This window comes from Capra hircus, assembly GCF_001704415.2.
Source record: "Capra hircus breed San Clemente chromosome X unlocalized genomic scaffold, ASM170441v1, whole genome shotgun sequence".
NCBI classification, from domain to species: domain Eukaryota; kingdom Metazoa; phylum Chordata; class Mammalia; order Artiodactyla; family Bovidae; genus Capra; species Capra hircus.
Window position 1 is genome coordinate 30,125,111 of NW_017189516.1, and position 15,907 is coordinate 30,141,017.

Consider the following 15,907-nt stretch of genomic DNA (forward strand, 5'->3'; position numbering starts at 1 on the left):
GGAAACAGTGTCAGACTTTATTTTTTGGGGGCTCCAAAATCACTGCAGATGGTGATTGCAGCCATAAAATTAAAAGACGCTTACTCCTTGGATTTCAAAGCATAATTTCATTCCCTTTGTGACCCAGTTAACTTTTATATAATAATTTAATATTTGTGAATATAGTATATTTTAGTAAACAACTTTTATTGTAGTATAAAATTAATTGTAGCATGTGATTCATTGCCTAAGCATTCTATTGGATTTATTATTCTGAGGTAGAAAATGAGGCATATGCAGGTGGTATACAAAATGTGACAATAATTCATATTTAGATAAATATTTTAGGTGGGTTCTTTCATTGTAATGGTTGTAAACAGATTGATTCATATTTTAGCTCAGATGAAATTAATTGTGAAATACTCCTTCAAATATGCTGATTCATTAAGAGTTATTTTGTTTTGTTTTAAAGGAAAATAGAAATAGTGCAGTTTGCTAGCCGGACACGCCAACTCTTTGTTCGACTATTAGCTTTAGTAAAATGGGCTAATAATGCTGGCAAAGTGGAAAAATGTGCGGTGAGTTAAACTTTCGACTTTATTTTATATAAAATAACTTTTTGAAATGTTAACTTGTAATAGGCATAGTTTCTAATTTTAATTCTAACATATATGCTGATATGTTTTTGGAGGCATTACTTATGTGAGTAATCATTTCTGTATGATAATATATAGTATATATCTGTAGAAACTTATTTTTTGTTTATGGACACCTAATCAGAAAAAAAAGAGTAGACCATATCTGGAGATATTAAATATGAGACTGGATGTAAAGGGGGAAAGTGGTTAGTTTACATTTGTATGATTTCTTAGAGTTTACAAAGTATTCCCTAAATTTTGCCTCTTGATTTCCTGACAACCCTTTGAGAGTCGCAGAGTCTGTATTCTCTTCTTATTTTACAGATAAGGAAATTAAGGAAATAAGGTTCCTAGAAGTTAAGTGGCTTTTTCAGGGCCACAGAACTGACAGCAGCATTTATCTGTCCCTTTATTTATTCATTGGGGCTTCCTTGGTGGCTCAGACAGTAAAGAATCCACCTGCAAAGCAGGAGACCCAGGTTTGGTCCCTGGGTTGGGAAGATCCCCTGGAGAAGGGCATGGCTACCTGCTCCAGTATTCTTGCCTGGAGAATTCCATGGACAGGGGAGCCTGGTGGGCTACAGTCTATGGAGTCGTAAAGAGTCAGACACGACTGAACAGCTAACATACTTGTTTATTCATCTGTTCATTCTCCAGACCTTTATTGCACACAAGGCCTAAAGACATGGTGGATTGAGACTTGAATAAGGCATAGTCCCTGCCCTCAAGAAGCTCGTGGTCTTTTGACTGTTGGGTCACTTTTTTGAATTCAAAAGGATGACCTGTAGTGAAGTTTACCAAAGATGCTAAAATATGCCCACCACACACACTCCCCTCAAAAGTTTTAAGCTGTATTCAAGAAGGGTTAAGGAGTTCATATTGGAAAGGGTAGAGTAATTATAATAAAGTGAATAAAATCCTAAAATGATGAGAGCATGTATTAATCCACATTAATTGAAGTCAATTCTCCAGATCCAGCTCTGCAAGGTCAAGTAGCCTTCTAGCCACTGTAGGAAAAGTGGATAGATTCTCTTAAGTGAACTTGACATTGATGCTCAGATTCTTTTTTCCCATTCCCATGTCATATGTAATGACATTTAAAAGTTTTATCAGTTTTTATAGGTGCAAGTTCAGAAAAAGCTTACACTGGATAAATTATATTCAGATCATTTTCAAATTCTGAATTTACCAGGTTTCCTAGATAAAATCAGCTACTCAGTGTAGAGGTAATTTATTTTTTGCACCTGTCAAGCTAAGTTGAAATATTTTGATAGTAACTGTATCTGCAGATTTATTAGGGTTTGCATATTCCATAAAGTTTCACTTCAGAAAGAAATCTATAACACAATTGTATTTCTGCCCATGACTTTCTGAAATGTCTCCTCAATTTTAGCGCATTTGATATCCAGTGCATTTGATATCTTCAGTTTCACTAAGTTCCCCTATCATTAGACAGAAAGCTTATGTGAAAATTGCTAAAGTGAAAGGAAAAGAGGTTATGAAGAAGCTGAGAACTTAAAATTCTAGAATAATATATTTTTTGAAAGTTAAAAGAAGACTCTTTTCTAGCCACAGATTTTCTTTGTCTCTAGGAGTAAGCTGATATCATCCTTCTATATAACATTGGTCAAAGAGGGGGGTATCTTGTACAATATATTTAGTTTTTTTAATGGGGGAAAAGTCCTTTTATTTATTCATCTGTCCATTGATTTGCTTGGTAAATTAAAGTTTGTAGACAGAAAGTCTTTTGTACACTGTAAAGCATCATTCAAAGAATACTTTTTTTTTTAAATAAAGATGAATATAAAGATGAATAAACTGGCTTATTTTAAGCTTATTCATCAGAAAATTTACAATTCGTTTCATTGTTTTTGGAAATTTGGGCACCAAGCCTAATGAATCTATTTTGGCCAAAATGAAGAAGCATGGTATAGTATTTCTGAAAAGTCCCAAGGTCTCTTTTCAATAGTTAGTTAATTTGGTGTTATCTTTTCCTAAAGATATTCAAACTTTCAGTGAAGAATTAGGTATTACTGAAGTATATAAAATGCAAGTGTTCAATTTTTCAAATCCAGTGTTAAATCCCTTATTATACCATGGGTCTTTAAATTACCTGTTTGATACTACTGAGCTGTATGTTGATAAAATAATACAAGCAAAATCTGAAACTCTTGGTTTTGATATTGAGCCATATTGTATTCATCTTTCATTAATTCATAGTATTTTCCTATTAGTTTTTTGAACTGGTTGTCACAGTAAGTCATATTCTGAATAAAGTCTCATATTTAACTTTATACATAATGTTTCAGTATTTTTGTTTTGAATGTAGATACCGTTGTGCTTTTGTCAAGAATAAAGTCCATAAACTGGAGAATTAGAGGATTATTCACATATTGACACTTGGTGTTCTCAACTTAATGATTATTTAACTAGACTCATTAGAGGTTCTTAATAGATAATGATCTTTAGCCATTCCAGACACATTAAGTTGCTAGCTGAATGCGTAAATACATGGTTTATAGAACTCTGACTAATGGTAAAACAATCTGGATAATGTTCTAGCTAAGAAAAAGAAAAATCTCTCTCCTTGAGCTTTTTTAAAAGCAATATTGAGGTACAATTCACATACCATACAGGCTACGTACAATTCTGAGAATTCCTGGTGATCCAGTTGTTGGGACTCTGCACTTCCACTGCAGGCGGCACAGATTCGATCCCTGGTCAGGGAACTAAAATCCCACAGACTGTGGTGTGGCCAAAAGACAATAATAAAAAAGTGTACAATTCAGTGGGTTTTGGTATATTCACAGATATGTGCAACCATCACCACAGTTGGTTTTAGAAAATTTTCAAATTGTTACCCTTTAATTGTCACCCCAAGTACCCCCCCAGTCCTAAGCAGTCTCTGCTGTCTCTATAGATATGCCTCTTCTGAATATTTACATATAAATGGAATCATAATATATGGTCTTTTGTGATTGTCTTCTTTCATTTAGCATAATGTTTTCAAGGGTCTTCCATGTTGTACCGTGTATCAGTACTTCATTTTCATAGCTGAATTGTATGGATCTACTGCATTTTGTTTATCATTCATCCATCAATGGACTTTGAGGTTGTTTCCAGTTTGGGGCTATTATGAATAGTGTTGCTATAAACATTCATATACAAGTTCCTGTGTGGGCATGTGTTTTCATTTCTCTTGGGTATATACCTAGGAGTGGAATGGTTGGATCATATGGTAACTATATTTAGTAATCATTTGAGGAACTGCCAGACTATTTTCAAAAATGTCTATACCATTTTACATTCCCATCAGCAATGTAAGAGGGTTCCAGTTTCTCCATGCCAGCACCTGTTATTGTCTGACATTTTGGTTCTAGCCATCCTAGTAGGTGTGAAGTGGCACCTCACTGTGTTTTTTGTTTGCATTTCTCTGATGACTAGTGATATTGAACATCTTTTCATGTGCTTTTGGTCATTTGTATGTTTTCCTTAGAGAAGTGTCTATTTGGTGCTCAGTTAAAAATTTTAAAGGAGTTTGCTGCTGCTGCTGCTGCTAAGTCGCTTCAATCTTGTCCGACTCTATGCGACCCCATAGACGGCAGCCCACCAGGCTCCCCTGTCCCTGGGATTCTCCAGGCAGGAACACTGGAGTGGGTTGCCATTTCCTTCTCCAATGCGTGAAAGTGAAAAGTGAAAGTGAAGTCGCTCAGTCGTCTCCGACTCTTAGCGACCCCATGGACTGCAGCCCACCAGGCTCCTCTGTCTGTGGGATTTTCCAGGTGAGAGTACTGGAGTGGGGTGCCATTGCCTTCTCCATAAAGGAGTTTATTATTAATCATATCAAAAGCTGGTATGTGAGTACTTAAAAAAAGAACATGGTGATCATTAGGGACCTATATGGATTCACTTATTTAATAAGTAACTCAAAACTTAACTTTTATTAATTTGATTTCTAAGGCAAAGAAATACAGCTGAGTTAGTTTGAGTCTAGCAGGGCCGTTTAGAGAGTTTCGTTAATTACCCACATTTAAGGTGGAGCAGTGTAGGCCGGATAAACTGTGACACCCCATGAGGGTTGATGCACATCTTCCTGGAGGGAAATCTTTAGTATTCTTTGGCTTAAGCATTTTTACAGTGTCCTGAGTGAATGGAGACTTGGGATGACCTAAATCTGATTAACAGTAGTTGAAAGTAACAAAAGTAACAGAAAGTAACAGTAATAGAAGTTGAAAGAAGCAGGATTCAAAATGGTTTTAAATATGTTAAAATCAGAGTAGAGTCATGCTTCAGGTTCAGGATGGGAAAGGGGACCTTGTTTGAAGGAGATTGATGCACAGAAGATCAAGGCCTTTTAGTTAACTTCAAGTTTGCTGTGTGGTAACAGTGTCGTGGCTCCTGATGTTAGAAGTTAGTGTTGGTGGTATTTGTAGGACTCCCATTTTACTAGTCATGGAAGGTAGCATTTCTACAGGGCTGTGCTGGTCTTAACTGAAGAGTTAGAAAAAAGTTTTTGGTTCCAGCTTCTCTGATTATTGACTATCTTTGAGCAAGTGTATAAACCTCAGCCTCAAGTTTTTCATCTCTAAGGTGATGGTAATTAACTGTTTTTGTCTATTTCTTAGAGTTGTAAAAATCAGATAATAAGTGTGAGAATGCTGAGAAAATGTAGGGCATTGTGTGAGCCTGATGTGTTACTAATTCTGGATGTGATATTTTAAGTTGATCACTGATAAACTGGACCATTTCCAAGCAGTGGACTAGGGATGGTAAGTCAGGAATTTGGAAATGTGAAGACTAATTGATATGGTTTGCAATGTTCAGCTTGAAGATAGAATGCAGCTTCCCCTATTTGAAAGACATGAGAGACTTTTAAATATTGTTCCAAAAGGAATTAGTTTTCAGCTTCTGGATGAACTCGTTAGTTTAGGCACACTTGTGAAATGCATTGAGTAGAGAACTGATGGAAAGGTTTTCCGTATCGGGCATGAAGTTGGCCTAGATCTCATAATGGGCAATGTTTACTGAGTGTTTTATATGTTCTAGGCACTGTTCTAAAGGTTTCATATGCATAAACTCTTAATCCTCAGAACAACCTTATGAGAGGGAGAAAACCATCTCCATTTTATATTGAAAAAACGGAGGCACAGAGAGAAAGTAACTTGTCCAAGGTTACAGGGCCAATAAATTGCAGAATTAAAATTGAGACCAAGGCAGTCTGGGTCCAGGAGTCCATGCATTTATATCTACTTTATTACCAGTCAACTCTAGAAATCTGTAAGAGAAAAAGCATTTCATTCTATTTATTTTCCCTGACTTGTCATATGTATGTGTAATGTTAAGGATGGAGAAATGAATTGGGAAACCTTTTATTTAAATTGATAGAAAATTACTGATCTTTAAAACTATTTCTTCTTTCCTCAAATTAGTGGAAAATTTTTTGATGAAATATTTTGACGTATGGAAAAGCTATATTATTTCTTAAGGTTTACTTTGGAATCAATAAATGATATATAAAGTGAAAGGTGGCTAGTTTTCAAGGAAGCTTAATGCGATTACCTTTTGCTTTAAAGATGATCTCAAGCTTCTTAGACCAGCAAGCCATCCTGTTTGTGGACACTGCGGATCGCCTGGCCTCGTTAGCTAGAGATGCTCTGGTCCATGCACGCCTGCCTAGTTTTGCCATCCCATATGCTATTGATGTACTGACGACTGGGTCTTATCCACGGCTGCCAACCTGCATCAGGGTAAGTGTGTTCCCATCCCCCCAAAATTGAAGGCTTTGGCATTAGATTCTAGAATATTAATAAGTAGCCCAGTCCCCCCCCCAAAAAAAAACTGTTCTCTGTTTTAAAATAAGTATTTCATGTAGTTTGTTTTTTCTCTCATTAAAATTTGGGGGAGGGGAGATGTTGAAATAAATTGGAGCCAGAACATGAGTAGCTATCAAAATGAGTTATGTATTCATTTAGGTGAGGGTGAACAGAATTGCGAAGGTGACATCTATTTCAGATGTGAAAATAGGGCACACTGTTGCTTTTTGGAAGTGTCTTTTATAAAATTTGTTGCAGTTGTTTATTCACTCGGTGCTATTGTATTTTATACTTCTGGGAAGTGGTAGAAATCTAGTGACATTAAGTTGGTTTCATAAATAGAGCATGAAGGAGATTGTGTTGCATTGTTATCTTAGCCAGGCGACTGGTGGAATCATTGACACTCTAATACATGATAGTAATGGTCACTATTATTGGATGTAGACTGCAGAAATGAGTGTTGAGATTCTCTCGGGTAAGGTAAGAAAGTACTGTGTTAGGGCAGGCGCAGGTAAAAATTATGTCTCTTTGTACATTATTTCTAAATCACTTGAACACTTTTGTAGGATAAAATTATTCCTCCAGACCCAATTACAAAAATTGAGAAACAAGCTACACTTCACCAGCTGAACCAGATTCTTAGACATCGGCTTGTAACCACGGATCTTCCTCCTCAGTTAGCAAATCTTACAGTTGGTATGTGCTTGGAATATATTTTTAAAGAATTGACTTGTTAGAATATTTTTAAAATCAGCTTTTGGGAGTTTTATCTTTTAAAATATCATTATGAAGTCTTTACCTACAATCTTGGTGGTGTTTAAAACTGTAATTTGTGCCATATCATTTCACTGTATCTGGAAATACAGTGCTGGTATTTGAAGCTGAGAAGAGGACAAGATCACCTGGGGCTGGAGGAGAGCCTGGGTCCTAGAGTTGAGCCTCAGTATTGTTCCTTGATGTTTAGAAGAGTTGCCTTTGATTTCTTGATGACCTGGAAGCTGGCTACTGTTAATGCAGGAAATACTGTATTGTTTGAACACTTATGAAAAAATCTTCAATCTATTTAAGATTTCTTGTGAGCAAGACTGAAAAATTCTAGGTTAGCAGGAGGAGGCTGCTTATTTTCTAGCAAAGTAGACTTCTCCTTCTTCTTCTAAAAGCAAATGGCCGAGTGAAGTTTCGAGTTGAAGGAGAATTTGAAGCCACCTTGACTGTGATGGGAGATGACCCTGATGTTCCATGGCGTCTTCTCAAGCTAGAAATTCTAGTTGAGGATAAGGAAACAGGAGGTAAATCATAAATACCGATTTAAATCATAAGTATTGATTTAAATGTTGGCTATTTTTATGTTATTGATACATTCTTACAGAATAAACATGTGTTTAACAATTTATCCTATAATTTGAAACAGATTTTACGATACTCATGACTCCCTACTAACCACAAAGGTTTCAGTGTTTCTATAGTATAATCAGTAATATTCATACATAGATAATTTCAGGTTTTTTTTTTTAACTTACCGTTAGTGAGTATACTTTTCCTTAGTTGGTCTATGACACAGTCTGGACACTTTTCTGAATAACCGCCTTCTTTTTTCCCGCCAATGGAAGATGGACGAGCCTTGGTTCATAGTATGCAGATCAACTTTATCCATCAACTGGTACAATCTAGGCTCTTTGCTGATGAGAAACCTCTTCAGGACATGTACAACTGCCTGCGTATCCTTCTGAAATTTGAGCCCTGTATTCGTGAAGAATTTGTATCCCTCCACTGCCAACACACTTCCCTGGTGGCTCAGTGGTAAAGAACTCACCTGCCAGTGTGGGAGATGTGGGTTCCATCCCTGGGTCAGAAGGATCCCCTGGAGGAGGAAATGGAAACCCACTCCAGTATTCTTGCCTGGGAAATCCAATGGGCAGAGGAGACTGGTGTGCTGCAGTCCATGGGGTCGCAAGAGAGTTGGACACGACTAAGTGACTAAACAACAACACCCCTCAGCACACACGTTTCCATTTGCCTCTAGTCCTGAACTGGAGCAGCTTAAACTCTCTCCCTTACCCTTTCAGGGTGGAAATGGGGCTTGGGAACTGGCCAGTGTAAAGAATAATGGTAGATCTTTTTTTTTATTTGAACCAAGCTTTTCATTTTACTCTTGACTTTGCAGGTAAAAATTTTAAATAATGAGGTAGAAATAGTACTCTTTGGAGAGAAAAAATAGTACTATTTGGTCTACCCATATTCTCTAAACTATGATGAATTAAGGGGTAACCTGGACCTTATGTTTTGTTTATATTGGTTCAAAATTAAATGTAAAGCCTTTTTCTAAAATTATGTCCCAAATTGCACACATATATCACTGGAGAAATAAAATGGTCAACTTTTGGGGAATAGAGCATTTGTTATATGAAGTTTGCTTATACTTCTTTGGCTGTTGTAGTAATAAATTAGATTTGCTTAATGAGATCCATCAGATTCTTTCTGCTTATCACTTCAGTTGGAAGTGCTACATTCTCAAACTCTAATGTTAATCCGAGAGCGGTGGGGAGACCTTGTACAGGTGGAAAGGTATCATGCAGGAAAGTGCCTCTCCCTCTCAGTTTGGAAGTAAGTAAAGTTGATTCTGGGGTCATGCAATGACTGTAAATAATCTTTGTTTCTCCTTTTCTCTCATGCATCTGATTTTCTGTATATCTAGCAACCTGAATTTGTATGGTAAGGTCCCATGGTATCATAAACCACATAGGACATCCATAATTAGCACCTTTCTTAGAACATGGCATGTTTTAAATATGTAGATATTTGTCTGTTTGTACTAAAACTTACTATTCTTAAAAGATTAGATTACTCTGGCTTCAAACCAGATTGCTAACAGACCAGTAGGTTAAATTACTGGGTATCATTTTTTAAAAATCCTTGCCAGTCACAATGTTATATTTTGTTTTTTGTTTTTTGTTTTTTTTGATGACCAAGAGACAAAAATGTTATATTTTGAATTGTCCTTTTTACAAACTTTTGGGGAAGGTCAATTATCAGACTTATAATCTTCTATTCTGCATTTGAACTTTGCTTGGTTTTCATTTTCTGTAAAGGAATCAGAGGTGAATAGGCACCACTTAGAGACAGTTTGTTTTGTTTGGTGATTTTTTTAATGTGTATATGTGTTTTTAATTCTATGTGTATTTTTTTTAATGTAGATCATATTGTGTTGGATTACAGAATAGCTGTCTTCCCAATATTAATATTCCCTCAACAAAGAGTGAGGGCCTGCCATGTTCTAGACTTCGGATAAGGTGCATGGTAGAATCTCTCTTATTCCAGAAGTTAACAGATTGTTGGAAAAAATTCTTAATATTCTTTTTCTCTTTAGTCAACAGGTTCTTGGGAGAAAAACAGGGACAGCATCTGTTCACAAAGTTACAATTAAAATTGATGAGAATGATGCCTCCAAGCCTTTACAGATTTTTCATGATCCTCCTTTGCCAGCTTCTGATTCCAAATTAGTAGAAAGAGCCATGAAGGTAAAAGAACTCAATATATTTTAATATTGGCTTGATTAAATGAATATAATGTAACTTATTTCTACTTAATCTTTTAGCATAAATTCTTTAAAATATCTAATGGTTCCTAAAACCCTTTATGAAACTTATTGTAAATGAATGTTATGCTGGTAGGTTTGTTGTGGTTGTTTTAACATCTAATATGGTAAGGTATAATTTTTAAGATATTCTTTCAAATTTTTTAATTTAGATCAGATCACCATTTTAATTTTTGTTAAGATCTGCCATTTAATCACTATGATAACTATGATTAACAGTGTCTTGATCTATACTTGCCAGATGTTAACTATAGCCTTTAAGCTATCAGTACCATTGTTTTAAGTTTGCTTTCTTTTTTGATTCTAAAAGGAAGTATCTTAAAGCATAGTAATCTACTCTCAGACTTTTAAAGTAAAAATGTTCGAATTGTACATAACGATTCTGTTCTTGTTTATGCAGATTGATCATTTATCAATAGAAAAACTCCTGATTGACAGTGTCCATGCACGAGCTCATCAGAAGCTTCAGGAACTGAAGGCCATTCTTAGAGGCGTCAATGCTAATGAAAACTGTAGGTTCTTTTAAATTGACATTTCTGGGGCTTTCTAGGTGGCCCTAACGGTAAAGAATCCAGTTGCCAATGCAGGAGGCATAAAGAGATGTGGGTTCAATCCCTGGATAGGAAAGATCCCCTGGAGGGAGGGCATGGCAACCCACTCTAGTGTTCTTACCGGGAGAATCCCATGGACAGAGGAGCTTGACGGGAAGCAACTTAGCATGCATGTCTTTCTTTTGTTTAAATTAGCATCTGCTTTTATTTTATGAAGAGTCTTTTTTTAAATGACTTTTTTCCCTGATGTATTGATTTTGTTGTAAAAGCTGGGCATTTCTGCCTTTTAATTTATGATCTATCAAGCTTGTCCTAATTTTCTCCTTACTTCTTTCTCATTTAGCTTGACCTTATTTTTGAAATGTATGCATATTGACTCTGCTTAAAACTTCCCTATTGAAACAGAAGCTGACTTAACATTTTAATATGAATCTCATTCTTCTAATTTTTCTTCTAAAAGGTTAATAAGGCAGCTTTGCAAATATTTATAATGTGTTTATAAAATATGCCTCTTTGAAATGAAGCTAAATTTATCCCATGTCTTCAAAATAATTTTTTTAAATTGGTAATATATCAACAGAGTTCAAAATAAGAAATACAGGTGTACACAGAGTGAAAAATCTTCTAATTACCTAGTATATTCAGAGCGTTAGGAGACGAATGGTCAGTCATTTAGAAAGTAAGTGTTTTCATTTCAGGAATACAGTTTCCAGTATCATGATGAGAACATTTACTATCCCAACCCCAATTGTTTTTGAGTGGTATTACCTTGTGCCCATAGTATTTTCACAGTCTTAATTTTTCTAATTTTAATTTCAATTTTTTCAAAATAGTATCATTGGGATTGTAGAAATTTGAGGTTTATGATCTTTTGATAGGCTCTGGTTTACTTTAGTATCATCTGTAAGCAAGGCTTAGTAAGTTAAAAAAAAAGCTCAGTATGATTGCCTGGGGGATATTTAAATTACTTTGAAAAATGAACTCTGAAAATGTGTTTATCTGGGAGTAATTTTGTGTGTTTTTCAAGGAAGTTGTGAAGATTTTTCTTGAGTGGCACTTTGTAGCGATATCACTGCTTGAGTAGTCAGAAGATGTTGGTATAGCTGCTCATGTGCTCTTGAACAAGTCACTTAAATTCTCTGGGCTTCATTCTCCTCATCTGTATTTGAGGGTGTTACTCCAGGCTCTTCCTGAATCTCTGATTCTAGTAGGAGTGTACTATAGCAGTGGTTTTCAAGCCCCGTGAGTCTGTTGAGTCCTCAGTGTTAGAGAAGCGTGCTTTGGAGACTTAAGTTTTGGAGGAGAGGAAGGATCTTGCATGTGAGGTTGGGCCCCTCAGTCCTACTTGAATCAGAGCAGTTCTGGAAATGAGGAAAAGGTCTGCTGACTCACCATTTTAGGACATATGCTCTAAGTTTTTTTTTTTTTTTTTTAATTCACGTTCACGCATTTATACACAGCGTAACCTCACTTGATCGCTTTTGTGATGGGAAAGCATGCTTTAGTCAGATCCTTTGCTGGGACGAGGGGCCATAGTCTGTTCTGGGAATCTCTTCATGCAGTAACCCTTCATTAGCTGTCTTTTCTTCCAGCTCCTCACTAGGATACGCGAGGAAATTAGTCACTCAGAGAATGGAGCATTTCAAGAAAGGGCTAGAGAGAGCACAGACTGCAGGTTTTGCATAGCCCAAGGGGTAGTGTGTGGTTTCTTGAGGGTGGGAGATAGGGGTGAGATAGTCTTAGGGGAGAGTAGGCAAGACTTTTGGAGAGAAATTTTTAAAAGGCAGTGTAAGGCACTAAAGGTAACTTGTCCTGCGGCTCCTTCTCAGCATCACCTGAATCGAGGAAGCCAGGATGCTCTCCCTCGAGTTGTCCTCTGTCAGCGCCAGATTCAGGGCCTCGAGATCAGTTTCAGAAGCTGTGAACCACACACAGCAATTCCTAATGGGGCTTAATTACTTCTCTTAGTTTTCCCACTTTGTATTACTATCTATTGGTCCATTCCTCTTGTCCTCAGTAAACAGGGAGAAATGGAAGAGGAGATGTGTGTATATTCCTGCTGCAGGAAAAAGTAGTGTGCAGCCTGGTTATCTTGCACAGCCTTTAATTGTTTCTTTATAAGTTTCTCCGTTAAAACCTGTAGCCTTTAAATGCTCAGGGCCTTAACGTATTTTATCAGTATTTTCTGTAAAGAAAAATACAGACACTGGTAACCTTAAAGTATGTTCAGAGATACATATGAACATATTTTCTATTAATATCTTTTGGACTGTGTTCTCTGTATTCTTCTCTGATTCCCTGTTGTTTCAAAAATATTTAATGTTGTTAATTAGATTGAAATTATCATTGTTATCCCAATTGTCAAGAGTTAGTTTTACTCTATTACTACACTTCAAAAATAGTTTTGTTTTAAAGAATACCTTCCTAACCTATTAGGATTTAAGACGTACAGATGTGTTTTAAAAATCAGCAAGTCTGCTTCAAGTCTGTAAGCACTTTAAAAATTTTTCACGTTAATCTGAATATAGAATATTGTAAAAGAAATTCCTGTTTGTGCCTTTCTGTCCTGTTTTTTTGTTTTTGTTTTAGGTGAGAGTTAAGCTGGACCTGCATGTTAAAGACTTGTATGCAAATACATTCGATATACTTGAAAGCAGTTAGTTTTCATCTGATTAAATATGTTTCCTGCAGTCTTTTTTGCTTTAGTAATTTGTATAGACAGCACCAATGGCAATACTTCCCATTTTACTTGTTGCAGACTATATAGCGGGAGGTTTTGGTTTTTTCCTTTGGTTCAGAAAGGAATACAGATAATGTATATTATTGAGCACTTTGCTTTTCAAAGCACCCTTACAAGCTTGTCATTGCTTCTTCCTGAGAACCCATGGTGTGGACAGGAAGATGTCTTTGCCCTTCTTTAATGAAGTAGCATAGAGAAGTCACCCCTGGTGAAAGGCTGAGCCTACATTACCACTCTCCTCACTGCCTGCCTGCCTTCTGCACTGTAGTTCTAGAGGAATGTGGTAACCAGGAGAGCCTATTCCTTTTGCAGGTCATCAGTCTGATTAGCACACGGTGGGTGTGCTTTCAGTACTTTGCTTCCCCACTGGATTTTGTTATGTTAACTTGTGAGATTAAGGAGAAAGTTAATTGGGCCTGGTGGAAATACTTTGAAACTCTAGAATGAGTATTGGGAATTTGTGTTTAGTAGTTTGCCTCTGTTCTTATTTTATCTGTGACTTGAAAATGAGGTACATAAATAACGTGAAAAAACTTTGTCCTATATAATAAATAATGCTTAATAGCTTTCAAATGTTTTTTAAATATATGGGCCCTAATTGCCAGAAAAATCTCTCTTTATGAAGAATGGCATTAAAAATATTTAGGTTGTGAATGAAATATACTTTATTTACCAAACAACTTTTTTCCCCCCACTATATCAAAAAGGGACTTCCCTGGTGGCTCAGATGGTAAAGAATCCGCCTGCAATGCAGGAGACCTGGGTTCAATCCCTGGGTTGGGAAGATTCCCTGGAGGAGGGCATGGCAACCTACTCCAGTATTCTTGCCTGGAGAATCCCCTGGAGAATGGACAGAGGAGCCTGGTGGGTTACAGTCCATGGGGTTGCAAAGACACGACTGAGCAATCAAGCACACATATCAAAAAGAAAATCCTTAAAATTAGCTTATTTGTAATTGCTGACTGAAAGCAAAGCTAAAACACACCTCATTGATAAGGTTAAATTTTCATTAGCTATTTTAACCTTTTTAAAGGAATCTTGGAGGGTTTTTTTTTTTTTTGGCTATAGTATTTGGGATGGGTATGTTTGTTTCAGGTCACCTTGTAGGTTACATTCTTCCTTTGAGTTATTAATTGACATAATAGTACTAATCTAGGTTAGCAAAGTTATGTCTTTTCTCTAACATTCAGAACATTTCAGTGGTTGGTTTGTTTCTACTTGCTGAGATATATATATATATATATATTGGGGGGAAATATTCAGATAGAAATATAATTAATTTTTAACTTTGCAGCTTCCATAGAGACTGCACTTCCAGCTCTTGTTGTTCCCATCTTGGAGCCCTGTGGTAATTCAGAGTGTCTACATATTTTTGTCGATTTGCATTCTGGAATGTTCCAGTTGATGCTTTATGGACTTGGTAAGTTACTAAATGATAGACTCACTCAGTATAAAGAAAAATATTTTTAACAAAAGCAGAATAAAAATTTTTGCCATTAGGTATTGGGAAGGGTGGTATAAACAGTATATAGAAAGTAGATATGGAAGAAATAACTGACTGGTGTCTGTTCCTTGGGGCCCATTTTAACTCTCTTGTACAAGAAGTTAAACTTCCCAATATGAAGTCCATTCATGTTGTTTCTCTTATGTAAAAGTAATAATGTTGACGGCTGATCTTTTCTTAGATTAACTGTTTTACCACTAATAGTTGGGTGTCATGGAGAAGACTACAATCTAATGTCATTTGTGACTGAAGAACAAATTTATGATAGTATGAATATCTCAAGATGACTTGAATACAGAATCCTGGAGGAAAGAATTTTTTTTTTCTGGCTTAAACACAATAGAAATTGAAATTTGATTTCTGGCATTTTCTGTTACCAAGTTGGTGTTCTGAAATGATGAAGCACTGGAAACTTAGTGTTTTTGTGTTGCTAATGATATAGTATTCTTGAATATGTTAGCACATTTCCCATTTGAAATTAGTTTTAAGCCAGATTTATGAAAATAATCCTTTCTGGTTATATTACATGGCTATAAAGATAGATTTTTCTATGAACTGCTCATGGGAAAAACTGGCCTCACTACTTTGAATTACATCACATTTATGATGGCTAAATGATAAGTGACATGTTAGGAAATTGTTCTTCAAAACTTTAATGGTTTTCTTGATAATTAAAATAGTACATACTCATATAAGTAGAAAAACTAAATGTGTAAAAATGAGAGAAGCAGTAAACAGTTGCCTGTTGGTAATCATTGTTTTTAAGGGATGTATGCTTGTCTTAGCTCAGGCTGCCATAACAGAGAACCACAGAATGGGTGACTTAAACAACAGAAATTTATTTTCTCACAGTTTTGGAGATTGGAAGTATGAGATAAGGTTGCCAGCATGGTCAAGTTATGGTAAGAGCTCTCTTCCTGGCTTATAGTTGTCAGCCTTCTTGCTGTGTCCTCACATGGCAGGAAGAGAGAGAGAGAGAGCAAGCTCTCTGGTGTCTCTATAAGGGCACTAATCTTATATGAGGGCCCCACCCTCATGACCTTATCCAAACCTAATTATCTCCCAAAGGCTCCACCTCTAAACACTA

The 15,907-nt window shown here is 36.2% G+C and overlaps 1 protein-coding gene across 1 annotated transcript in view; it reads left to right on the forward strand.

Annotated features, from left to right (window-relative positions):
* Positions 1–451: 451 nt before the first annotated feature.
* MED14 (mediator complex subunit 14) overlaps positions 452–15,907 on the forward strand; it is a gene marked incomplete at its 5' end in the record, with an annotated part of 54,740 nt that continues 39,284 nt past the window's right edge. The window contains 9 exon segments of the mRNA XM_018043825.1: positions 452–557; positions 6,191–6,364; positions 6,997–7,126; positions 7,591–7,719; positions 8,041–8,148; positions 8,902–9,034; positions 9,798–9,948; positions 10,426–10,537; positions 14,611–14,736. Coding sequence (XP_017899314.1) covers positions 452–557; positions 6,191–6,364; positions 6,997–7,126; positions 7,591–7,719; positions 8,041–8,148; positions 8,902–9,034; positions 9,798–9,948; positions 10,426–10,537; positions 14,611–14,736 — 1,169 coding nt within the window.